The 24,883-nt window shown below is 42.7% G+C and overlaps 1 protein-coding gene across 2 annotated transcripts in view; it reads right to left on the bottom strand.

The window, feature by feature from the left end:
• FRMPD1 (FERM and PDZ domain containing 1) overlaps positions 1-24,883 on the bottom strand; it is an 88,393-nt gene that overhangs the window by 7,363 nt on the left and 56,147 nt on the right. The window contains exons 6-15 of one of the 2 annotated variants that reach the window (XM_042914224.1): positions 18,195-18,329; positions 16,629-16,736; positions 12,489-12,584; positions 7,529-7,654; positions 6,327-6,446; positions 5,154-5,290; positions 3,921-4,047; positions 3,681-3,776; positions 1,649-1,831; positions 656-803 (exon numbers count right to left, since the gene is read on the bottom strand). In XM_042914224.1, the coding sequence (XP_042770158.1) occupies positions 656-803; positions 1,649-1,831; positions 3,681-3,776; positions 3,921-4,047; positions 5,154-5,290; positions 6,327-6,446; positions 7,529-7,654; positions 12,489-12,584; positions 16,629-16,736; positions 18,195-18,329 (1,276 nt within the window). The remainder of the gene's footprint in view (positions 1-655; positions 804-1,648; positions 1,832-3,680; positions 3,777-3,920; positions 4,048-5,153; positions 5,291-6,326; positions 6,447-7,528; positions 7,655-12,488; positions 12,585-16,628; positions 16,737-18,194; positions 18,330-24,883) is intronic. The other variant, XM_042914226.1, reaches the window with a different exon arrangement.

The following is a 24,883-nucleotide window of genomic DNA, read 5'->3' as shown; positions in this document are numbered from 1 at the left end:
TGCTATATAATGTTATGCTACTGAGTATCTCTTCCCATCTCCACATTCAGTGACATCATATTGGTAGCCTGGAATTAGCTGTAGTGGGAGTGTTTCAACATTTATCAGCAAACCAGTGGGAAAATGCTGCATCAATAGTGCTGAAGCAAAAGCCTGATAGAAACTGGGAGCTGGCCTGGGAGACTGATCATCTTATCTGGCTTCCACTACCTCATTTCTTGTATATGATTTCGACTCCCTTCTATATCCAGGTATCCCCTTTTTCTAAACATGTAAGGTTGAGAATTTCTATTATAATTCAAGAAAATGCAGAAGAGCACATACACATGGAATAAAAAACGGTCATCTATACTTTCTGAATAAATGAATGACATCTTTTTTGCCAGTAAATAAAGACAAAATACAGTGGATTTTGGAGACGATTTTAGGAGATACTATAGGGAATCGGAGACCTTCAATAGCATATCTTGGCTTTCAGGGACTCTCAGATACATAGAAAAAACTCCATTTAGGACTTTAGAAAAATCAACTGTTCACCATTAAATAAATGGAAAAATAGCTCTCATCCACTTGGGTGGAAGTCTCAGTTCAACTCAATTCATCCCCTTCCCTTAAGGCTATGAAAAGGGCCTGCCCTTACTGGAGCAAGCCTCACCTTCTTCAGCAGATACCCGGTGCACCTGTTGTTTGTTTCCTGGCCAGAGGAAAATGGAGGTAACTGGGTCAACAAACAGCCTGTAGTACCCAGCAATCAGGCAGGCTAGGTCTTTTGCACTGTTGGATTCCAGCAGCAATGTCAGAACCTTTGAAGTCAAAGAGAGTTCTTAGATAAAGGGCCAAGGGATAGTGGCCTCAGTTTGAAGACTGACAACAAGGCCATGTGGGGCCAGTGAGAGATTCCAAGTAAATCCAGCCATGGCCCACAGGCAGGCCTCCTGGTATCTCATATTCTCACCTGCAAGACTTGAAATAAGCATACATGCACACATACACACAACCACACATACATGTACACACACACTCACTTACACACAGTGGGTTCCTCCCATTGAATCTCTATGAGGTCTCCTGCCTCTTCATCCCCTAGTCCAGCCTCCCCATCCCAACAACCCCACCCCACCCTGACCATTCATACAGTGAGGCCCCTTCAAGACCTGACCTGGAAAATGAAAAGGAGAGCAAATGGAGAAGGAAGAAGAGGGTGATGAGAAAAAATGAAGCACCACCCTTGAGCCCGTCAGAATTAAAGCAAAGGAAGGCAGGGTAAATGTAGGACCTTCCAGAGAGGCCCAGGAAGTACCCCGCATCATTTATCCATTTTAATTGCTGCCACTCAAAACTCTTGGGCAGCCATTTGGGTCCCATACATGAGATAAAATCGTGTGGTGCTCCCATCTAAGTTTCTGAACCCGTCAGGAAAGTATATAGTCCAAGCTCAGTTTACACACAAAAATTATCTTAGGACCCTCCCAAGAAAACACACCATGTTCATTATTTTCCTTTTGATGGTACAGGATGGACAACTCATCCTCTTAAGCAAATGCTGGATATTAGACTTTGTTAATATCTATACTCTCATAAACCACCCTAGAATGATTTAGCCCCAAATTACAGAAGTTGGATTCAAAATTTCTTCCCCATGCATTACCTTGACATCCTGAAGATACACTTTGACCATGCTCACTTTCTCAGACTCTTCTGTCAGCTCTACACGGCTGATGTTTGCAAATTCTGCCAGTGTGGACATGATGTTGAGTTTGCTACTGATAATTTGGCTAATCCCATACTTGGCTCCAACTAGCAGGGCAATGTAGGATTCTCTATCCTGTAACTGCATTAGGGTGGAAGAGGAATTAGTTTTCATTCACAAGCTAGTGAAAACACATTGCACATGTAAGACACGATATCCCTCTTGGCCAACTCCTTGATTTTGATTTCAGGTCCTCCCTCACCACCTCTTTCCTAGACTACTAAATTAGGCAATAGCCTAATCTGGGCCCCATTGACGGCTAAATTAAGTATAAATATATCTCCCACAAGACCCTTCCCAATAGAGAGCCAGACCATGGGGCTGTTACCTGTTCCACAAACACAACCTGTGCTTTCACACCCATGTGCCAATATTCATGCTGTGTCCCAGTGAAATCCTGACCTCTCTTTAAAAGAATCCATCAAAAAATAAAATAAAATAAAATAAAAAATAAATAAAAGACTCCATCAAAACCTACTGCCTATGGAAAACATCCGCTTGATCTGTCTCCTCAAGCCAGAGTAGTCCGTTTCCTCCATGTCGTTCCCACCCCACAGCCTCTGCACAGCTCTGATAGCACTGAGCTGTGACTTCTTACCATAATTATTTGTATTCAAGTGTTGTACTCATGTTAGGTTCCCTGGGAGTCCCTAGTGTCCAGCAAGCATCCTAAGCCAGTTCAATGTGGCTGGCTTCTCCCATTACCAGTTCTTACCTTAGGTAGGACAAGTAAAGGGAGACTGGGGACAGGAACTTGACAGCTGGGAGAGGATAGGATTGGCCCAGGGCCCATTGGCCCTTTAAGCCTTCCTTTCTGTGGATCTAGTCTCCTTTCCAACCTTTTGTCACCTACTCATACAAAGACTCAACTATTTTTCCCCTCCCCTATCGGATACTCTTCCTTTCTGTCAAAACATTGATTCCCTTTTTCTACCTACATTGTTAGGTCAGCAATCTGATTAATCTGACCCATCATTGTAAATGACTGAGAAGCACACCAAATATACTGAAAGGAGCTTTGTTTATACATATATATATATATATATATTTGTATATATATGTATGTATATATATATATATATTTGTATATATATATGTATGTATACGTGTATATATATGTATATGTATGTATATGTATATATAAGTACATATACATTTATATATGTACATAAATCTCTAATTGGCAAATTGTGTGGTTTTGTGCTGGAGGGTTCTGGGGCTGCCTAAACAGTGCAGTGGGGGAGAGTTCCTGTGAGAGGCAGCCCACCAGTCACTGCTGAAAAGCACAGAGCACCAGGCCCAGGCTCCAAAAAGAAAGCTGGGGGAGGAATGAGTAACAAAGGAGAGGGCTCTTTTGCTTCTCTTTTCCCTTCTCAGATCCACCTGTAGTTCTTCCCTTATGAACAATCAGGGCCATAGCCTAGCAGTCAATCATACATTTTCATATTTCTTTCATGATTTCCAATTCTTCCACTTCGCCTTTATATACCCAAAGTGCCAGAGTAAACTCGTCCATTTCCCTCCCCTCAGAATGCCTTTCCTCCTTACTGAAATCTGGTCAATCCAACCTTCTCGCTTTTTCCTAATCCGTCCTCCTTCCCATACTCAACCAGAAGCCAGCAGCGGTACCCTCTGTCTTCAAACTCCACAGTAGTAGTCCTGTGCCTTTCTCATGGCCTCTTTTGTCTGTTGGGTACTTTGTTTCATCGTTTGAGGGTGGGAATCAAGGTTTATTGAGTTCTGCCTCCCCCAGCATCTGCCAGAGGGCTGGCACCAAGCATGATACACACTCCCCAATGGTGTCATATTTCACTTCCCAAACAAATACCTGACAGGTCCTCAGGAATTTTAGGCCAAAAGATACACTGATCTTCAGAGGACCTCTAAATTCCCTTCTAAGAGTAGAGATCTGCATTTCTGTCATACGTACCATTAGAGTAGCATTAAAGATTTTTCCACCATACGTCTTGAGTTCCCCAAGGATCTGTAGATAATTTAAACGAAGCTGGGCAGCAGAAATAAGTTGCTTAAATAGGAGGAAACAAAGACTTAAATTAGAGTTATTCACTTGCCTAAAATCCACACAATGTTGAAAATGCTTTCCCTGAGGTTTCACAACAGACAGCTGGGGGAGGGGAAGGGTTGGTGTCATCAGAGGCCACAACATTACCTTCTGTCGGGGTTCCAGCAAATTCTGGTTCCTCTTCATGTGGAAGCTAATGGCTTTCTTGATGTCTTTGCCTTTCATGTTTCGGAGTAAAGTTGGAGATATAAAGTTCTCTATTCCCCAGTCCTTCCTGCCATGAGATATCGGAGACACCATTTTTACAGTGCACCTGGCTCTAATGAAGAGCATAATTACACTTCATTCAGGAACTTAGTGTTCCCAGAACACTGCAATTATGAGCCTCTTTCTCAACAGAAGAATCTACATGTATACATAAGTGTGTGTAAATATACATAAAATGCATTTATAACTTTATGTATTAAATATCATATATTTATATATATTTAATACGCATGCACTCTCTCCACAAAAATCCCAGCCATTCAGGAACTAAGCCCCACTTATCTTTCTGGGAGCTTGTTGCTTTTGGTGTGGTATGATACTCTGTTAATCAGAAGAGATCTCAATCTTTTTTTTTTTTTTTTTTACTATAATACATATCAGAAATACTGATCACATATGTATAATACATTCTCACACAGCACCTGTGAATCCTTGAGGTTATGCTTCAGAATGGTGCCAGCCTAACAGCCTCAAAATCCTCCAACAAACTAGATAAGAATACAGATCCTCAGGTCTCATTCCCTAGAGATTTAACCCAGTATTTCAGGAATAGGGTCAAGGATCTGTTTTATGTTTTAATTATGATTCCCCATTTGATTTTGATGCCCAGACAGGACACAGTTGAGATTTGGTGAATGGCTTAGCAAACCTGGGTGATGCTTCCCAGAGAAAAATGAAAACTTAGCCTACGAACCAGGACGTGTTGGAATCCCAGGACTTGAAACTGCTCTAATAGGAATATAATACCACACAACTGGTTCACACAAGATTAATTTCCAAGGCATTTCTGCCCTCAGAAGAGCTTTACACTGATGTTGTCAACGGATATCCCAAGACATTCTCTCAGGAACTGGGAATCTACAAAGGGATCCTGTGTCATTCTATCTGCAGTTGGCTTCTGCCCCCGAGTGCGCAGCCAGATTCTGACATCTGGGGGAGCTGGGCTGGGTCCGAGACAGTGGGGAGGGAAATGGATGGAAAGACAACAGACAGATGGGCAGGTTGGTGAGTATCATCTTTCTGTGGAATCTGGCCATCCTGGCCAGGAGCCAGCCAAGTTATAAATGCAGCCCAGCTGCTGTTGACGGCACGTAGAAGTCGCCTGCCACTCACTCTATGTACTTCAAAGAGATCTTCTGCGGCTGGGCGCATGCGTAGATCCGCTCCTGGATGTGCAGGGCTGCGAGCCGGAGCGCAGAGCTACATTTCATTTCTACCGCAAAGCGCTCCTGGAGCACATCACTGCAGCTCTAGAAGAGATTACATCAGAGGAATTGGGAAACGAGAATACATGGATTGTGTTCCTAGTTCTTTCAGGTGAAAGGCTCTGAGACCCGGCTCTGCCAATTCTTGGCTATGTGACCTTGGTTGACTTACTAAGACTCTGAACATTGGTGTCTTCTCATTGCTAAATGCAGTCAAGTCTACCTTACGCTGTTTCTGTGAGGTTTAAATTAGATAACGTATGAAAGGAGGCATAAGGACACAGCATTACACAAATATAAACTAGTTTTGGTATTATTTGCTGCCATCATTTCTGTAAGATTTGGGCAAGTTAATTCATCTAGTTTGAGTTACCTCATTGGTACAATGGCAATACCTTGGAAATGATTCTTTTTTCATCAGCAGAAAAATGACATGATACATCTCACCCAAGCAGGCAAAGTAGGGGGAACACCAGGCTAAGGGTCAAGGAACCAATTTTTGGCTCTGCCATCAAATGCATGGCCTGGAAAAATCATGTGAGCTTCCCAAGACTCCTTTTCATTGTTTCTAAAATAAGGCTTTGAAGGGGAGCCTGGGTGGCTCAGTCAGTTGAGCATCCAACTCTTGATTTCGGCTCAGGTCATGATCTCACGGTTAATGGGATCAAGCCCTGTGTCAGGCTCTGTACTGACAGCACAGAGCCTGCTTAGGATGCTCTCTCTCCCCCATCTCTCTGCCTCTCCCCCATGCACACTCACTTTCCTTCTCAAAAATAAATAAACATTTTAAAAAACTAAATAAGGCTTTGAAGCACTAATGCCACTCGAAGCAATAAAAAACTGTAGCTCTAAATGTTAGTAGAAAATGTATCATCCACATTAAGGGCTAAGCCTAAATTTCATTAATACGTAGCAAATATCCTAAGACAGCAACTATTCTGAAGGATAATCAAGCCTATTCTTCAGATAGATAATCCCTACCAGGGAGTTGCTTAACTGCCTTAAGCTCATGTTCAAAATCACCCAATGTGCCATCTTTGAGAAAAACCACTGTTGTTTTAGGAAGGGCAGATCCAGTCACCTGCAGGTAGAGGTATTCAAAGGCCACAGGATCTTCTTTCAGGAGGTCCAGGGGGTCCTTGGGAACAAAACACACCCTGAAGAGGCAGCGGTAGTCATGTGACTCCTCCCTTTCTACCACCTGCAATGGGTAAGGGACATAGTTAATCCTCTAACTGCCTTTGTTCTCACAGCTATTCCACAAAGTAACTTAAAAAAAAAAAAAAAAAAGGAGATAATGAAAGTCCTCAGAGATTTCAATTTTAGTGTTTCCCAAAACAGCTGCAGACCTTTGCTCTTGACTTTCCCATGGGTATAAAATGTAAAAGGCTCAAAAGAACAAAGTTTCCCACTGACCCCATCAAATTGTTCTCCTTTCCAAAAGAAATCTACTTCCAGTCTCCTATATGCCCCTTCAGAGACTGTGTGTGTGTGTGTGTATGTTTCTATATATGTGTATTATTTTATTTTCCACAAATAATAGTATAGTATACATTGTTTTATTATGCACCTCACTTTTTTTCCTACTTCAACTATCTTGGGGATTTCATTTGATTTTCTTTTTCAATGCTAATGGAACAGACATGTTAAAAAGTTGGTATGACAAATCACTGAAAGGCTGAAAGACTGATTGGTACAGACAGACTATGCCCTGCCAATCCATCAGGGACCAGCTTAGGGGTAAGTCTCAGAAAAAGGGCTTACACCCAGTAAGAAATGCTTCTCTGACTTTTCAAAGATCATCAGAGCTGGAAGCAAAAGATGGGGCTCTATTGGTTTCATTACCTTGAGTAAGTCACCTTATCTTCTTTTTTAAGTTTATTTATTCATTTCAAGAAAGACAGAGAGAGCAAATGGGGGATGGGCCAAGAGAGAGGGAGAGACAGAATCCCAAGCAGGCTCCACACTGTCAGAGCAGAGCCCAGTGCTGTGCTCAAACTCACAAACCAGGAGATCATGACTGGAGCCGAAACTGAGTCAGATGCTGAACTGAGTGAGCCACCCAGGTACCCCAGTCATCTTATCTTTCTAAGTCACTATCTCCACATCTGCAAAATGGGACCCCACATACTTCATATGAAAATCAGTCCTGATTTTTGCCCTGTTATCCCCAGGCTGAGTGAAGGCATGAGAAAGTGCTGATGTGCTGGGCCCTATCCCAAAGATTCTGGCTGAGTTGTGTAGCTTGCCCAGCCCGGCTCTCCTCACAAGGAGCAGGTATACCTGCTGGATAAGTTCCTCCTCATGCAGTAGGTGCAGCCGTGAGATGTTGTACTGCTCTTCCAGGGCCAGTGCAAAGTACTCCATGCTTCGGATGGACAGCTTCTCCTTCACAGTGAGGATGATGTCCTGCCAGGCACAGAGAGACATAAGAGTCACCCAAAGAGCAGGCTGGCCGTCGTGCTCAGGCACAGAGCAGGGAGGACCTCCTTGACCTTTTCTCTGCCCCTTGGTGCAGCTGGGGAGAAAAAAAGCCTGTGCTGGCTGGGTCCACTGCCAACTCAGGCAGCTGAATCTTCCCAGGCTACATAAGGGACTTCTCATCACCCCTCATGGCCCTACACCCACTGCTCCCCTCTCTTCGGGGCTCCAGCACATCCATACAGTCATCCTCTCTTGTCTCTTGGAAGGCTGAAGCCATGTGCTGGAGGCTCATGCCTCTCTTCAAGGTCTCTGGATTCATACTCTCGCTGGAGTCTGCATTTCCAACTGCTAACCAGACAGAATCCCACCACCTACCCAGCTCTGCAACTGGGAAATCAATCTAACATTTCTGAACCTCAATTTCTTCCTGCAAAATGGATAATGATGCCTCTGTCTCAGAGTGGCTGGTAGGGTGGAATGATAATTACTGCTGAGCCATTAGAGTTGCCATGCCACATTCCTCTCCTACATTCACTACAGTGGCCCTATGTTATCACAAGGTCTTTGCTACCACAAGGCATTCACACATGCTGTTCCCTCTGCCTGGCACACTTTTCCCATCACTCCTCACAAAGCTGTTTCCCTCTCCTTGGAGATGCCTTCTCTGGTCACTGTATCTAAATATGATTGACCCTTCCCTTCTCTGTCCCAAGATCCTGTTTATTTCCCTCATCAATATTTAATATTTGCTTCAATAACAGCTATGTTCTTTAGTAAGAGACAGTATAATAAAGTTAAGTGAATGGGTTCTAGACCCATACCACCACTACCAGTTGTGTGTCCCTGGTTAAATTCTTTATTCTGCCTGAATGGTACCTAGCAGATGGCAAGTGTTCAGTACCTGCTAGCCGCTAATATGTGTTTTCTTGTTTACTGTCTTTCACCCACTAGATGGTAAACTCCTTAGAATATGAACTCTGCCTCTCTTGTGCTCCACTAGATCTCCAAAGCCTGGGATTCAGTAATGTTCAATAAACCTTTACTCAATGAATCAATAATCATCACAGACTCATTAGAGATGTCCCGCCAAAAGCTCAGGTTTAGTAAGTGCCAAAACTTCAGGTGCTACCTGCTAGTCTGAATCCTCTTTCTACTTGCTCCATCACCCTCCATAACTCACCAGTGAGACCAAGTCCTGAATAATCCATCTAACTCAACATTAATCTAATGCCTGCTTTGCACTGGCCTCGATGGAGAGGCCGTCTCTTGACTCTGTCTCCCTCTCCATCCTCCAGTGTCTACTGTGCCTTGAGCTCACACATTTCTCCACCTTGCAGAGTGGTATGCTAGTGATCACCTTACTATCCATCTGACCTCCACCTTGCATCTAGAGCAGAGGTCGGCAAATCACAGCCCATAGGTCAAATCCAGCCCCCTGCTTGGTTTTGTAATTAAAGTTATATGGGAACACAGCCATGTCTGTTTGCTACAATGGCAGAGTTGAGGAACTGTGACAGAGACCCTACAGCCTGTAAAACCTAAAATATTTACATTTTGGCCTTTTACAGAAAAAGTTTGCTGACCCCTGATCTACAGGAAGTTGTCTAAACCTTGTGCTGTGTACTGATTATGCTCTCTTGCTCAAGAATATTCAGGGATACCCTCCCCCACCCCATGGCCCACTAGGCCAAATCCAAACTCCTCAGCTTAATATTCAAAGCTCTCCAGTATCGGGTGCCAATCCACGTCTCCCACTTGATCTTCTGCTGCCTCTTCCAATGCACTCTGCTCACAAGCCCTGTCCTCTTGTCCAAAGTTCCCAACTTTGGGTCTTTGTAGATGCCATTCCCCATTCCCCGTGGATGCTGTCTTCACACACCGCTCATGGCCTATTCCTGTCAAAAGTCTGTCTATCTTTCCAAGTCAGCCTCCCTGGAGGTTTTTCCTTGCCCTCCAGCTGGCAGGTCTCTGTGCCCTGCAGCCTTACCACACCATTTAAAAAAAAAATTTTTTTTTAATGTTTTTATTTATTTTTGAAGGAGAGAGAGAGAGACAGAGCATGAACGGGGGAGGAACAGAGAGAGAGGAAGACATAGAATTCAAAGCAAGCTCCAGGCTCTAAGCTGTCAGCACAGAGCCCGATGTGGGGATCAAACCCACGAACTGTGAGATCATGACCTAAGCCAAAGTCGGACGCTTAGCCGACTGAACCACCCAGGTGCCCCTACCACACCATTTTTATGTCCCACTGTCATGACCCTGAGCACACTGCACCTGCCTCGGTTTACACTGAGTTAGCCCCAGGTCTCCTCTCCTCCCCGCCCCCCCCCCCCCCCAGGCCCCACGCCATGTCTCTGGGCTCCTTTTGGGTGTGACACTGAGGAATTTGTTTCTTTATCCCTGACAGCTCTTCTGGCACACAAATGTTCACTGGGTTGAATGATATATTATTTTTCTAGACTTAGAGAAAGTGGGTTTTCTAAGGTAAAAGCTTTGCTCCCCTTTGTAAGGGAGCCAGGAAGAAAAGTTCATGTCAATCATGAACTGACAGTAAATTTTTTTTTTTTTTTGACCCACAGGATTTGTTTGTATCTTCCCTCAAGCCTCTCTGTCATAAAGAACTAAAAGACTTGCTTTTAAAATTTTGGTTACTACAGAGAAAGTAAAATTAACCAGTATTCTACCAGCTAAATCCTTGCTCATTTCCCCAACTCTGTCTACCTATCATCTTGGATCTAATTCCTTTGTGGTGTGTGCTTTTATTATAAATCATCTCAAAGTCTTTTTGGCCACCAAAGCGGGGCTCACTCTAAATAAATCATTCTCTTCCATTCCAGTGCACTTCTTTTAATGTTTATTTATTTATTTATTTATTTTGAGAGAGAAAGACAGAGAGAGAGAGAATCCCGAGCAGGCTTCATGCTGTCAGCACGGAGCCCAATGCGAGGTTCGATCCCATGAACCATGAGATCATGACCCGAGCTGAAATCAAGAGTTGGACGCTTAACCAAGGGAGCCACCCAGGCACCCGATTCCAATGCTTTTTTTTTTTTAATGTTTTTATTTATTTTTGAAGGAGAGAGAGACAGGGCATGAGTGGGGAGGAGCAGAGAGAGAGGGAGACACAGAATTCTAAGCAGGCTCCAGGCTCTAAGCTGTCAGCACAGAGCCCGATGCAGGGCTCGAACTCACGAATTGTGAGATCATGACCTGAGCCAAAGTCGGACACTAAACCGACTGAGCCACCAAGGCGCACCCCCACCCCCCCGCCACTCCAATGCTTTTAGATCAAAGATGACAGGAGTAGAAACCTTGTCTAATTCGTTTGCAAAACTTTGGTGCAGAATGGTAGTGTGGCAAGCTCTGATGCAGGGTTCAGAAATAGACCAAGTTTGAAGCCAGTTATGAGCTAGTTGACCCTGACAATTTGGGCATCTCTTGGGCCTGTGTTATCATGTGCAAAATGGGGATAATACTCATCACTTTACAACGTTACTGGAGGCATTAAAGGAGACAGTACACAAGGAAGTGCCCAGGAAAGCAGACATGTGGTAAACACTTAACAAATCCATTCCTCCCTCCTCTTCCTCCTCTGAGTCTGGTCTTCCCCAGTGCAGAGAGGCTTTCTCCAGCTTCTCCTCAGTCATGCTGAGGCAAGAATTGGATAGGGCATTTGGAGCAGCTCTAGGAATTGCCAAAGGAAGGTGACAGAGAGGAACACTGGCTGTATGCACGTATGTGTGCATGGGGGGGGGGGGGTACCTGTGTGTGAGTGTGTGTGTACGTGTGTATGTCTTGGCTACTGTATGTATAGCTGCCCACCTGAACCCCTTTGTCTGCTTCTTCACTGGAGCCTCACTCTAACACCATTTACTCTCTTGTTCAGAAACTGTTGTGCCATCCCTTACTCTCTATGAATGTCACTCAACGCCGTCCCCAGCCAGCCTGCGCCCTCTCTCACTCCTCCTAAAAGAAAATGGCCTGTGGTCCAGTGTCATTGGATAGATTACTACTTCCTGGGCAATGCCTGTCTTATTGGCTCTCTGCATTAGTACATGTGCATTAGTACCCCCAACCCCTGCCAACAATCGTGTCCCCACCTTCCCTTACTGAATTCTTGACTGCCCTTCAAAGCTTAGCTCAGGTCCAGCTGTTTTTTTGCAAAGTCTTCTCTGACAGGAAGGAGCAGATGGTGCTCTTTCCCTTGCAAGCAGAGTACTTCCTTGTCCCTCTCTTTGCAGACCTTATTTCATCCTGCCCGAGACCTGGGAGCTCCTTGAATGTCCAACCTCCCTCAACTAGACTACAAGCTTCTGGAAGACAAAACCACACTTTACCTAGTCTGTACACCTCTCCCCTACCCCGCCCCCCCAGAGCACCTCCTCCCACCCATCCTCATACGGAGGAGCCTGTCAAAAAGAAGTTGAACTGACTTCACCCCAGAACAGAATATGCAGACTCTTGGGCCCACTCTGACATACTGCTTGAGTCTTTGGCTGCACTAGTCTTTTGGGTAGCAAATGGGGTCACATACAAGAGGCAGGGAGCCCAGTGGTTAAGGGTGAAGGTTTACAAGTTGTAATAGGACCTTGGGTTCATCCCTCTGATCCTGGATTTCCTCCCCTGGAAGACAGTGATAAAAATACATCTTGCTGCGTAGTTGTACAACTAATGAGATAACAGGGTGCTTGGCTTATTTTAGGTGCCCAGACCGTGACGGTTGTAAGAGCACCAAGACAGCTTCAAGGGCAAGATGCCCGGGGGTCCTGGGAGCCAGCAAATTCTCCTTGGGAAAAAGACTCAGATTTACTCTAAATACCTTCACAGTTGTGTTTGCCTCAAACTTGAAAGCTTTGGTCTGTCCATTCTCCAAGTACAGCTTGAGCACGTTGGGCATACACAGCAGAGAATTACCCTAGAAAACACAAAAGTAGTGTTGAAACTGGCCCTTCCTCTCCCCTGGGTGTGACTAGTCCTCAGCTCCCCTGGCCCTGCTTGGTGCAGAGAGCAGGATCCTCCCTAGCCTCCTCACCAGGATGTGGGCTGCTTCTTGGCATTTGGAGACTTCTCCAATGGACCAGGTCTATGTCACACAGAGACAGGCATGCTTCGTTCACTAGAAGTGTCAGACGTGAGAGGGTGGAGAGGAGTGAGCCCTGCCGTGAGCACACTGACGGCACTGCATGAGCCTGAATAAGGCCCCACCGCCATCAGCTGCCACTTCAGTATCTTTGGTTGCTAGCCTTATGGGATACAGCTTAATAAGTCAGATGACAAGCATGCACACTCTCCAAGACAGCCTTCCCTTGGGGGAGCTGGGGGGCTGAATGGGGTGGGAAACTACCTCAGAGTGCCCCCCCCATTTTCCTGCTGCATTCCCAAAGGGCAGAGGGCTGCTCCCCACCTTCACTCATCCCAACCATTGCCCAGGACTTGCAGAATCTCCCAAGGGATTCTGCCACACCTGGAGGGTTGTTTTTGGGAAGGAGGCACAGGAATAATCTGTGTTTGGTAACCCCAAGCCAGCCAGAATCCCTGCAGTGGGACAAGGCAAGGGAATGATTCCTTTGGGCTCAAGAATCCCCCCAGGACTAGCTAGTCTCATAAAAAAGGGACATCTGAGTGTTTAGCTGTAAATAAAGAGGGCCCTTGGGGTTGGTGTCCTTCCAGAATCAGTGAGCAAGCAGTTCTAGAGTCCCTAAGATCTGAGCTAAAATTGCTCCCAGGTATAATCTCTGCAAAGAGTTTGGGTATAAAGCCCACCTGGGTAGAGAAGCTTATCATCTTTTTGCAAAACAAAACAAAACAAAACAAAACAAAACAAAACATCCCAAAAAACTGACAGTCTACTTCAGAGGAGAATTATGTATCTTCTGAATATAAGGGCACTTGTATCTTTTAGGTAAGACGCACACTCATCAGTCTCTATAACTTTAAAAAAGACACAGTATTTTTATGGAGGAAAAAGAGATGAGTTCAGATCCCCATGCTGTGTCACAATCAGGGAGGAGGGATTTCAAACTGCTTGCTCTGTGATCACCTCACTTCTCTGGTTTCGGGTGTTTAGGATGACCTTCACTTCGGATTTCCCAAGGGCAAAATTTCTTCCTTGAGATTTTATTATTTGGCACTTACAAAAAATACCTCCATAACAGCATCACATAACTACCACCATTTACTTTTCTCTAAGGTTTCTTTTCATTTTTATGTATACCTGTAAATCAGTTTTAGAGAGCTGCAGTAACGGAACATGCACAGTTTCTATTTTCACTTTTTATTCAACACGTATTTCATATACACTTTTTTTTTTTAAATATTTTTATTTATTTTTGAGCAAGGGAGGGGCAGAGAGAGAGGGAGATACAGAATCTGAGCAAGGCTCCAGGCTCTGAGCTGTCAGCACAGAGCCTGATGCGGGGCTTGAACTCACAGACCGTGAGATCATGACCTGAGCTGAAGTCAGACGCTCAACCGACTGAGCCACCCAGGCACCCCTCATATACACTTTTTAATGTGGGTTTAATGTTTATCATTTTAATGGACTTAAAATCTTCTATTGATTTGAAATACCAGAATTGATTGAACCATTCCTCGGCCCTAGACATTTAACATTCTTTTCAATTTTTTTCTATTTTCTATTGTATTTATTTGTTAAAAAAAATTTTTTTAATGTTTATTCATTTTTGAGAGAGAGAGAGAGCATGAGAGGGGAAGGGGCAGACAGAGAGAGGGAGACACAGAATCTGAAGCAGGCTCCAGGCTCTGAGCTGTTAGCACAGAGCCCGACGCGGGGCTTGAACCCACAGACTGGACTGCAAGATCATGACCTGAGCTGAAGTCAGACACTTAACCAAATGAGCCACCGAGTCGTCCCTAATTTTTTTTTCTATTTTAAATATCAGTACTATAGATATCTTTAAACACATGGATTTTAATTTGAATTATTTTATAGACTAAATTAATAGCAATGTGAACCTTTGGCCACTTTTTATGGCATTCATTATGCTTTGTTTCTTCCCCCCACACAAAAAAGATGAAACCAATGTACAAAGCTACCAGTTAGTGCATGACTGTGGCTACTTTCTCAGCATCAGGACTTCCATTTTTTTTTCTTTATTTGTCAAACCTGTCCACACCTGGTCTTAACCGTTAGCAAAGTTAAGCATTTTGCAAATGTTAGCTGACTATTTAAAATTTTTCTGGTGTCTTATCCTGCTTTCAGGAGGAAAGGTTAACAACCAATTTTATCATCTTTTAAACATTTGAAAGGATGAGTAGGTAGGTCACAGTGATGAACTCTCACTGGTTTTGCTATCTCTGCCTTACGTGGCTGATACAGAAACTTGGTGCTCTGACCCGCAAGTCTCCCCGGAGACACCTTTTTAGAACCCTCTTTCTCTAAACTCCCACCCTTACCAAAATTCTGAACCAGTTTTTGTAGCCAGTTCGGGTCAAACCTGTCTGTACCTGGTCTTCTCACAATACCAGCAAGCAGGGAACGGGAGCCATTTTAACACAGGATCCAGGTGATCGGGTTCACATCCACAGAACCTTTATTCTCTACCTGTCCTGTGAACTGGTTCTAGCCTCTACTTCTCATCACTGTGTATTACTCCTAAAAAATACACACTGAATCTAAATTTAATTTGCTAGAGAGGTTCAATCCATTTCCACCAGCATGGACACACAGAGGGGCGCCTGGATGGCTCAGTCGGTTAAGTGCCTGACTTCAGTTCAGGTCATGATCTCACTGCTTGTGAGTTTGAGCCCCGCATCAGGCTCTGGGGCCACAGCTCAGAGCCTGGAGCCTGCTTCGGATTCTGTGTCTCCTTCTCTCTGCCCCTCCCCCACTCATGCTCTGTCTCTCTTTCTCTCAAAAACAAACATTAAAAATTTTTTTTAAAAACCACACACACAGAGATAAAAAATGGCTGCGTGACAGGATCTCGGGCCTTTTCTAATGCATGAGGCCTCCCACTGGCCCCTTCATGAACAAATCCACCTTCCACTCTCAGGTCTAATAAAGGTGTGGTCTGTTAAGTAGCAGGCAAGGTAGAAAATAAGTGTTCTGCAGAGGTGAACCAGTTCACCCGGAACCCTTTGTTAAAATGGCCACCCCTCTCCATGTGCAGATCTCTATGGCGAGAAGACCAGAAAAGGACAAGTTCTGACTTGAAAGTTTCAAAATCTAATATTGATTGCTGAATGCAGAATGGCAATAGTTTCAGGCCATTGGGAAGAAAATGTGTAAACTATGAATAAGTCTTTTATCTAACAGCCCACATTAAAAACATAAACTCCACCAATATTTTTCCTTTACAAATTTGTCCTCCCCTAATCCTGGATCTCTCCGTATCAAAAAGAACTAGATGGTATGTTAGAATGGAAAATAAAAGGACTGAAGTCACACAGACCTGGGCTCTTATATCTTCTTGCTATGTGATCTGAGAGGTTAATTGTCTTAAACTCTCTCAGCTTCTGCTTCCTCTTGTGTTAAAATACCTCCCTTGCAGGGTATTGTGATGACCAAGGATTATGTATCCAAAAAGTTTAGATTCACATAATAGAAGTTAAACACATAATGGGCTCTTGGGGGAAAAGAAAGCCAATCAATCCCCACCACTACCATCACTACTATCAATATCAACCTTTAGAGGGAACACTAAGTTTGAAGGTTCAAAATAAGAACTTAGTATTTGCAATCTGTTGACATTTCATGGGCAAGAGAATGGAGTCACAGAACAAAAGAAAGCCACACCCAGTGCTTCTCTCCCTGGCTCTCCCTGTCCGTGGTCTGCAGGCATCTTACTGAGGGTGCTCAGAACCTCTAGCAAACCCACTGCACTCCCCTGGTATCCTCTCTGGGCTGCAAGATTCCAGAGTCTCAAGGAGGTAGGTGCCAGGAGGTAGCTCACCAGCTTCATGCAGAGTAATTTCAACCCCCTAACTAGTGACGCACCTGGCTGTGTCCACTGACAAGCACTTCCTCAGCAAAGTGCACCTTCACAGGGTTGGTCTTTAGCCGAGCTCTCTTCTCCTCAGTCAGGAAGGATGACTTGGGGACTCCCTGCAAAACATTAACATGACACATTTTAGAACAGGACTTTTGTAAAAGTCATTACACGTCTTCTCATTTCTTAAAAACAAAAGCAAAACCTCTGATAGCTGGTGAGGACTCAATGAAAACCCACAGAGAAGGACAGCATCTCACCAAAGAACTCTTTTCATAAAGTCTATGGATCCCAACCCAGACAATGTTCGTATGTGTCTGAGAACAGTTGAAGATTCAGTATGGTGGTGAAATGGTTGTGTATGACAAAGACAAGAAATGGCCTGTGAACAAGAAGACTCAAGTTCTGCTACTCAACAGTTGTAAGACCTAACTCAAACACAAATTATTATGGAAGAAAACCAGTTCTCTGTGTGTAAAATAAGACAAAATAACTCTGTGTGACTTTGGCCAAGTTATCGCTCCTTTGGTCTTTAGTCTTCCTATGTACAATGTTAGAGTTGGGTCCAAAAACCTCCAGGGCTCCCTGAAGCTCTGACCCTTGTGATTTATCCTTGGCCCTCTTTGCTCTTCTCATCTTTTGGGTGGTGCCCTCTTTCCCCAGAAGTAGAGTCATCACAGTTTGGTATGAGTATGTAATTAAGCCCCGGGCTAGATTGTATCAGGTTAAACTGTGACACAATGAACAGCAACTTGTATGACCTAGACCAACAGGATGTGATGTTCCTGGATGGAATCCTGCTGTGTTATTCCCAGCCTCGCATGCTGTGTTTCCTTGGTCTGGATAGTCCTTTAGGCCAGGCTCTAGAATGTTTCCATGTGTTACGAGTTTCAAGATGGAGCTCTGGACCACATATTGTGTAGCTGAGGGAAAAGAGAGATAACAGCAACCAGAGAAACTACTGGAGACAATGCTCATAGCCTCAGATATCAACAGACCAATGCCATTAAGTACATGAAGTGAAGAAGTGACCCTGAAGTTTGATATTATAGGTAACTAGAGCCTTGGAATAATAGGGTTCATGACTATGATTCAGTATCTCAAATATATAGTTTTTAAAAAAATTTAGTAAAAGGAGAAGGGGAAATAGCAATGTTCCCAGGGAAGAGGTAAACCTGTGTGGTGATCCCTCAACTCCAGAAATTACTTAACCTTGATTTGCTTTCTTCTTCAAGCAGAATGATTTTCCAATCAGAAGAGACAGAAGAAGGGGGAAAAGAAAGTTACAACCCAAAATTGGTGATAAAACTATCAGACTTCTTTGAATGAGTTCAAGACACCTGTACCAGTGAAGCTAGGGGATGAGAGACTTAGCATCATCCACAAAAAAGAAAACAGAAAAAATATTAGGAGACTAAAGCTGGTTAATTATCAAATTTCCCAGAAAATGAACATGGAAGATTAAGGAAAACACAGATTGATAAAGTTTGTTATTATTTCTTGGCAAAATCCAAGATAAGAGGTGGTCAGAGAGCTTTTTAGTCATTGATCACTAGTAACCAATATGGTGTTACCAAGAATAAGTCAGAGCCAACCAAGTTCATTTTTCTTTTGAAGATGGGATTCCAGATTGATAAGGCAGGGTCCTGTGGATATAGTAGTATTCCTTCATTCTTGCAAAATGTTTGATAAGGTCTCCTATAATCCCCCTGTAAAGAAGGCCAGATGCAGAGCCATTAGGAGGATTCAAAACTAGTTGACGTGTTCTCAAAATTGTCCTGATATTTTAACTAAGCAACTCAGGGTCCCTTTGGCTCAGTCTCCATTAATGATGTTTATCAATGCCTTGGATGAAATCAGAGAAAGTGTACTTACCAAACCTGTGAATGAAACAGAGCTACAAGGTGTCATCAGATCTCAGGCAGCAGAAATTTGGGAGGAAAGATGAAGAAACAGGAATCTAAAAGAGATGTGTAGGAAACTTGAGGAGCAGGTGCCACTATGGGCCAGAGGCCAAAAAATCATGAAGAACAAACACAAGAGGGTACAAGAAGGGCTTGACAGCCCTGATATCCAGAGCTGAAGGGAACAGAGTAAAGTGATGGGTTAAAGTGACAGGTAAAACCATCACTATCCTAAGATTCAAAGGAATGAGAAATCAGGGGCAAAACGAGGGTCGGGGGGGGAGGGGAAGATTCTTTTTGAATCCATGGTGGGGCGGACAACTGTTATCATGTTCCACCTTGGAGACAGCAATCCTGCAAGAGTAAAGTCCAGAGCTGGATCAGAAAAGAAAATCAACTGGCTGGGTAATGGAGGAAGTCAGAGAAGCGTGGGAAGAGGTGGATCCCTGGCAGGAAGTGAGAATGAGTACAGCTGATGACGGCATTCCAGTTCTGTAATTTCTGGATGGTACAACCTCAGCGTGCCAGAACACTGGGCCAAAACAACATGATTTGACAGGAATTGATGTGAAATGTGGCACTGAGGATCAAAAAAATCAATTGCACGGCATGGGATGGGGGCTTGGAAGCTATTCATTTGAAAACCAGCCTTAGTTTTTGGTCAACCATAAGGTTCACCCAAGCCAAGAGTGTGACTGGGCCTACTAAAATCTTAACCCAATCTTGGGCTTCACAAGTGTATTTGGTGCATGTTGGAAATACACTCTCTGTTCCCTGGGTACTCTCACCAGTTGACCGTAGGTGGAGCTGTATTCCTTTCTGGGTGCCATGGTTTGGGAAGACCACCATAAAAATTGGAATCTGTGCAGAAAGCTATCAGAAAAGTGAGAATTCAGAGAAGCATCTTACGATGAAGAGTTGACGGAACAGTGTTTAGCCTGGATAAGAGAAGGCCACAATTCCAAATCTTCACCAATTTATTTCTTACAAAGTAGATGTGCCCTGACTACCACTAGTTGGGGGCAGTCACAGGGAAGAAGGGACTCTCTCACATTCAGAACCACTCAACCATGAAACTAGCTGCCTTGAGAAAGGATACACACTCTGTCGCAAAAAAGGGAGAGAGAGAATTCCAACCAGGCTCCATACCATCAGGACTGAGCCTGACTCAGGGCTCAAACTCAAAAACTGTAAGATCATGACCAGAACCAAAATCAAGAGTCGGACAGTCGACTGACTAACTCACCCAGGCACCCCTCCCCCAAAATTCTATGTTTTAGAGAAGCAGTAATTAATATTCCAACTTTGAATTTTATTTATTTTTTTAAAGATTTTTTAAGTAATCTCTACACACAATGTGGGGCTCAAACTCACAATCCAAGATCAAGGGTCACATGTTCCACCAACTAAGCCAGCCAGGCATGCCCCAACTTTGGATTTTATCATTCCTAATCAATTTCAAGTCATTTGAGAACTCTAAGAATCTGCTATGGCAAAGATGAGCATCCTTGCTGAAGTAAGACACATATGATCATTTGTCTTATGATCATATAACTCCTGGCAAGAGGCCTGAATGGGCTAGATAATACTCAGGGCATTTCTCAGGGTATGGGCCAATGTCAGCTTTTCCTGCAGGACCTGTGAAGCACAACATTCACATCCTCCTCTTCTTGGGAACCTCGTGGGAATCTCAGGAGTGGTACTGTAACACATTAATTTTCCTCTCCCTATACTCCATTTTTAAGAGGATGCAACTATAATCTATTTCCTTCTATTTCTTTTTTAATTTTTTAATGTTTTATTTATTTTCAAGAAGGGGGGGACAAGGAGGGGCAGAGAAAGAGGGAGACACAATCTGAAGCAGGCTCCACACTCTGAGCTGTCAGCATAGAGCCCAATGTGGGGCTTGAACTCACAAACGTGAAATCAGGACCTGAGCCAAAGTCAGATGCTTAAGGGACTGAGCCACCCAGGCACCCCTCTATTTCCTTCTTATTGACTTAACAAGTGTTATCTTTTGCTTTCATTTCTTGAAAACAGCAGGAAAAAAAAAAACCATCTAATTAAGTTTAAGATGTTCTCCACTGAGATGCTAATCAGCTAAATAAAAAGAATCTCTTAACACCTGTACAACCATTTATACTGATTAGCTTTCAGTGTACTTTTTTTAATACATTGGTTTCACATTATTTCATAGACAAATTCTTAGAAGAATCTCCATTTATTTGTTCACAAAAGCACTTGGTCTGTCATATTTATGGCAAACATCTTAATCCTATATAGGTTGCTTTTTCCCTATTCTATTTCCAAGAAATAAAAACAAAAGACAATACTTGTCAAAAATGAGAAAAGACCACAATTTCTTTGGTTTGTGTTGTGAAGTTTTGGGGTCATAGAAATTTAATTTTTTTCACATAATCAAATAGCTGCTTGTTCCATTGTGCTTCCTCCCACTGCCCATATACTTAGGAATTCTTTCCACAACCTACGACCAGATAGACACCCAACCATATTGTCTACATTTCTGTGTTTTTATATTTAATTATTATTACATCAAATGATGTGACATGAGACTTTATTTTTTTCAAATGCTTAAGGAAATGCCTTAGCTTGATTTCATGAATGATCATCTTTTCTCCCACTGATTTGGGATGCCATATTTACCACATACTAAATTCTTATATCAATACCTATTCTAGGACTTTCTATTGGATTACACTGACATGTTCAACATTTTATCAATATCTTGTTTAATTATTTTAGCTTTATTAGTTTTAAAATCTGGTACATCAAGGCCATCCTCATTACTTTTTTTTTAAAGATATTTATTTATTTAGATTCAGATTAGTTAGCATACAGTGTAGTATTAGTTTCAAGAGTAGAACCCAGTGATTCATCACTTACATATAACACCCCGGGCTCATCCCAGTAAGTGCCCTCCTTAATACCCATCACTCATTTAGCTCACCCCCCCCCCCCACTCATTCCCCTCCAGCAGCCTTCAGTTTGTTCTCTGTAATTTAAGAGTCTTTTATGGTTTGCCTCCCTCTCTGTTTTTATCTTATTTTTCCTTCTCTTCCCCTATGTTCATCTTAAATTCCACATGAGTGAAATCATATGATACTTGTCTTTCTCTGATGGACTTATTTTGCTTAGCATAAATACACTCTAGTTCTATCCATGTTGTTGCAAATGGAAATATTTCATTCTTTTTGATTGCTGAGTGGTATTCCATTGTGTGTATGTATGAGTGTGTGTGTGTATACACACACACAGTCACACACACATCTTTTTAAGTTTAATTATTTATTTAATGTTTATTCATTTTTGAGAGAGAGACAGACAGAGTGTGAGCAGGGGAGGGGCAGAGAGAGAGGGAAACACAGAATCTGAAACAGGCTCCAAGCTGTCAGCACAGAGCCTGATACAGGCTCAAACTCATGAACTAGTAAGATCATGACCTGAGCCAAAGTCAGATGCTCAACCAACTGAGCCACCCAGGTGCCCCTTAAGTTAATTTATTTATTTTGTGAGAGAGAGAGGGAGAGGGAGAGGGAGGATCCAAAGCAGGGTCCATGCTGACAGCATGGAGCCAGACACAGGGCTCAAACTCATGAACTGTGAGGTCATGACCTGAGCTGAAATCAAGAGTCGGATGCTTAACCAACTGAGTCATCCAGGTGCCCCCTATACCACATCTTCTTTATCCATTCATTAGTCAATGGATATTTGGGTTCTTTCCATAATTTGGCTATTGTTGATACTGCTGCTATGAACACTGGGGTGCATGTGTCCCTTCGAATCAGCATTTTTGTACCCTTTGGAAAAATAGCTAGTAGTGCAAGTGCTGGGTCATAGGGTAGTTTTATTTTGAACTTTTTGAGGAACCTCCACACTGTCTCCAGAGTGGCTGCACGAGTTCACATTCCCACCAACAGTACAAAAGGGTTCCCCTTTCTCTGCATCCTCGCCAACATCTATTGTTTCCTGAGTTGTTAATTTTCACCATTCTGACAGGTGTGAGGTAGTATCTCGTTGTGGTTTTGATCTGTATTTCTCTGACGATGGGTGATGTTGAGCATCTTTTCATGTGTCTGTTAGCCATCTGGATGTCTTCTTTGGAAAAGTGTCTTTTCATGTCTTCTGTCCATTTCTTCACTGGATTGTTTTCTGGATGTTGAGTTTAATAAGTTCTTTATAGATTTTGGATACTCTTTATCTGATATGTCATTTGCAAATATATTTTCCCATTCTGTCAGTTGCCTTTTAGTTTTACTGATTGTTTTCTTCGTTGTGCAGAAGGTTTTTATCTTGATGAGATACCAACAGTTCATTTTTGGTTTTGTTTCCCTTGCCTCTGGAGACGTGTCTAGTAAGAAATTGTTACTACTGAGGTCAAAGAGGTTGCTGCCTGTGTTCTCCCCTAGGATTTTGATGGTTTCCTATCTCACATCTAGGTCTTTCATTCATTTTGAATTTATTTTTCTGTATGGTGTAAGAAAGTGGTCAAGTTTCATTCTTCTGCATGTTGCTGTCCAGTTTTCCCAGCACCATTTGTTAAAGAGATTGTCTTTTTTTCCATTGGGTACTCTTTCCTGCTTTGTCAAAAATGTGCCATACATTTATAAGTCCATTTCTGGGTTCTTTATTCTGTTCCATTAATCTATGTGTTTGTTTTTGTCCCTGTACCATACTGTCTTGATGATTACAGCTTTGTAATACAGCTTAAAGTCCAGAATTGTGATGCCTCCTGCTTTGGTTTTCTTTTCCAAGATTGCATTGGCTATTTGGGGTCTTTTCTGGTTCCATACAAATTTTGGGATTGTTTGTTCTAGCTCTGTGAAGAATGCTGGTGTTATTTTGATAGGAATTGCATTGAATGTGTAAATTACTTTGGGTAGTATCGACATTTTAACAATATTTGTTCTTCCAATCCATGAGCATGGAAATGTTTTTCTTTGTGTCTTCTTCAGTTTATTTCATAAACTTTCTATAGTTTTCAGTGTATAGATATTTTACCTCTTTGAATAGGTTTATTCCTAGGTATTTTATGGTTTTTAGTGCAATTGTAAATGGAATTGATTCCTTGATTTCTCTTTCTGCTACTTCAGTATGGAAATGCAACCGATTCTGCAACTTTGCTGAATTCATGTATCGGTTCTAGCGGTTTCTGGTAGAATCTTTTGGGTTTTGCATGTAGAGTATTATGTCATCTGTGAAGAGTGAAAGTTTGACTTCTTCTTTGCCAATTTGGATGCCTTTTATTTCTTTTTGTTGTCTGATTGCTGAGGTTAGGACTTCCAGTACTATGTTGAAGAACAGTGATGAGAGTTGACTTCCCTGTCATGTTCCTGGCCTTAGGGGAAAAGTTCTCAGTTTTTCCCCATTGAGGATAATATTAGCTGTGGGCCTTTCATATATGACTTTATAATGTTCAGGTATGTTACTTCTGTACCTACTTTCTTGAGGGTTTTTATCAAGAAAGGATGCTATATTTTGTCAAATGCTTTTCTTGCATCTATAAAAAGATCTTCTTGATGTGTCTCACTTTGATAAACTGTCAAAATCCAAGTACAAGTCCCACGGGGAGTTTGAATTCACATTAAGAATATACATTAATATGATATGGGAATTTAAGCTGGTGCAGCCACTCTGGAAAACAGTATGGAGGTTCCTCAAAAAACTAAAAATAGAACTACCCTACGGCCCAGCAATTGCACTACTAGGCATTTATCCACGGGATACAGGTGTGCTGTTTCGAAGGGACACATGCACCCCCATGTTTATAGCAGCACTATCGACAATAGCCAAAGTATGGAAAGAGCCCAAATATCCATCAATGGATGAATGGGCAAAGAAGATGTGGTATATATATACAATGGAGTATTACTCGGCAACCAAAAAGAATGAAATCTTGCCATTTGCAACTACGTGGATGGAACTGGAGGGTATTATGCTAAGTGAAATTAGTCAGAGAAAGACAAAAATCATATGACTTCACTCATATGAGGACTTTAAGAGACAAAACAGAGGAACATAAGGGAAGGGAAACAAAAATAATATAAAAACAGGGAGGGGGACAAAACAGAAGAGACTCACAAATATAGAGAACAAACTGAGGGTTACTGGAAGGGTTGTGGGAGGGGGGATGGGCTAAATGGGTAAGGGGCATTAAGGAATCTACTCCTGAAATCATTGTTGCACTATACGCTAATTTGGATGTAAATTATTAAAAAAAAAATTAAAATTAAAGAAAAAAAAAAAAGACGACACTTGCTGGGATGAGCACTAGGTGTTATACATAGGGGATGAATCACTGGATTCTACTCCTGAAATCATTATTGCACTGTATGCTAACT

The sequence above is a fragment of the Panthera leo genome, chromosome D4, assembly GCF_018350215.1.
Source record: "Panthera leo isolate Ple1 chromosome D4, P.leo_Ple1_pat1.1, whole genome shotgun sequence".
Lineage (NCBI taxonomy): Eukaryota > Metazoa > Chordata > Mammalia > Carnivora > Felidae > Panthera > Panthera leo.
Note: the sequence above shows the minus strand (reverse complement) of the source record. Positions and strands in the feature narration are given on the sequence as shown.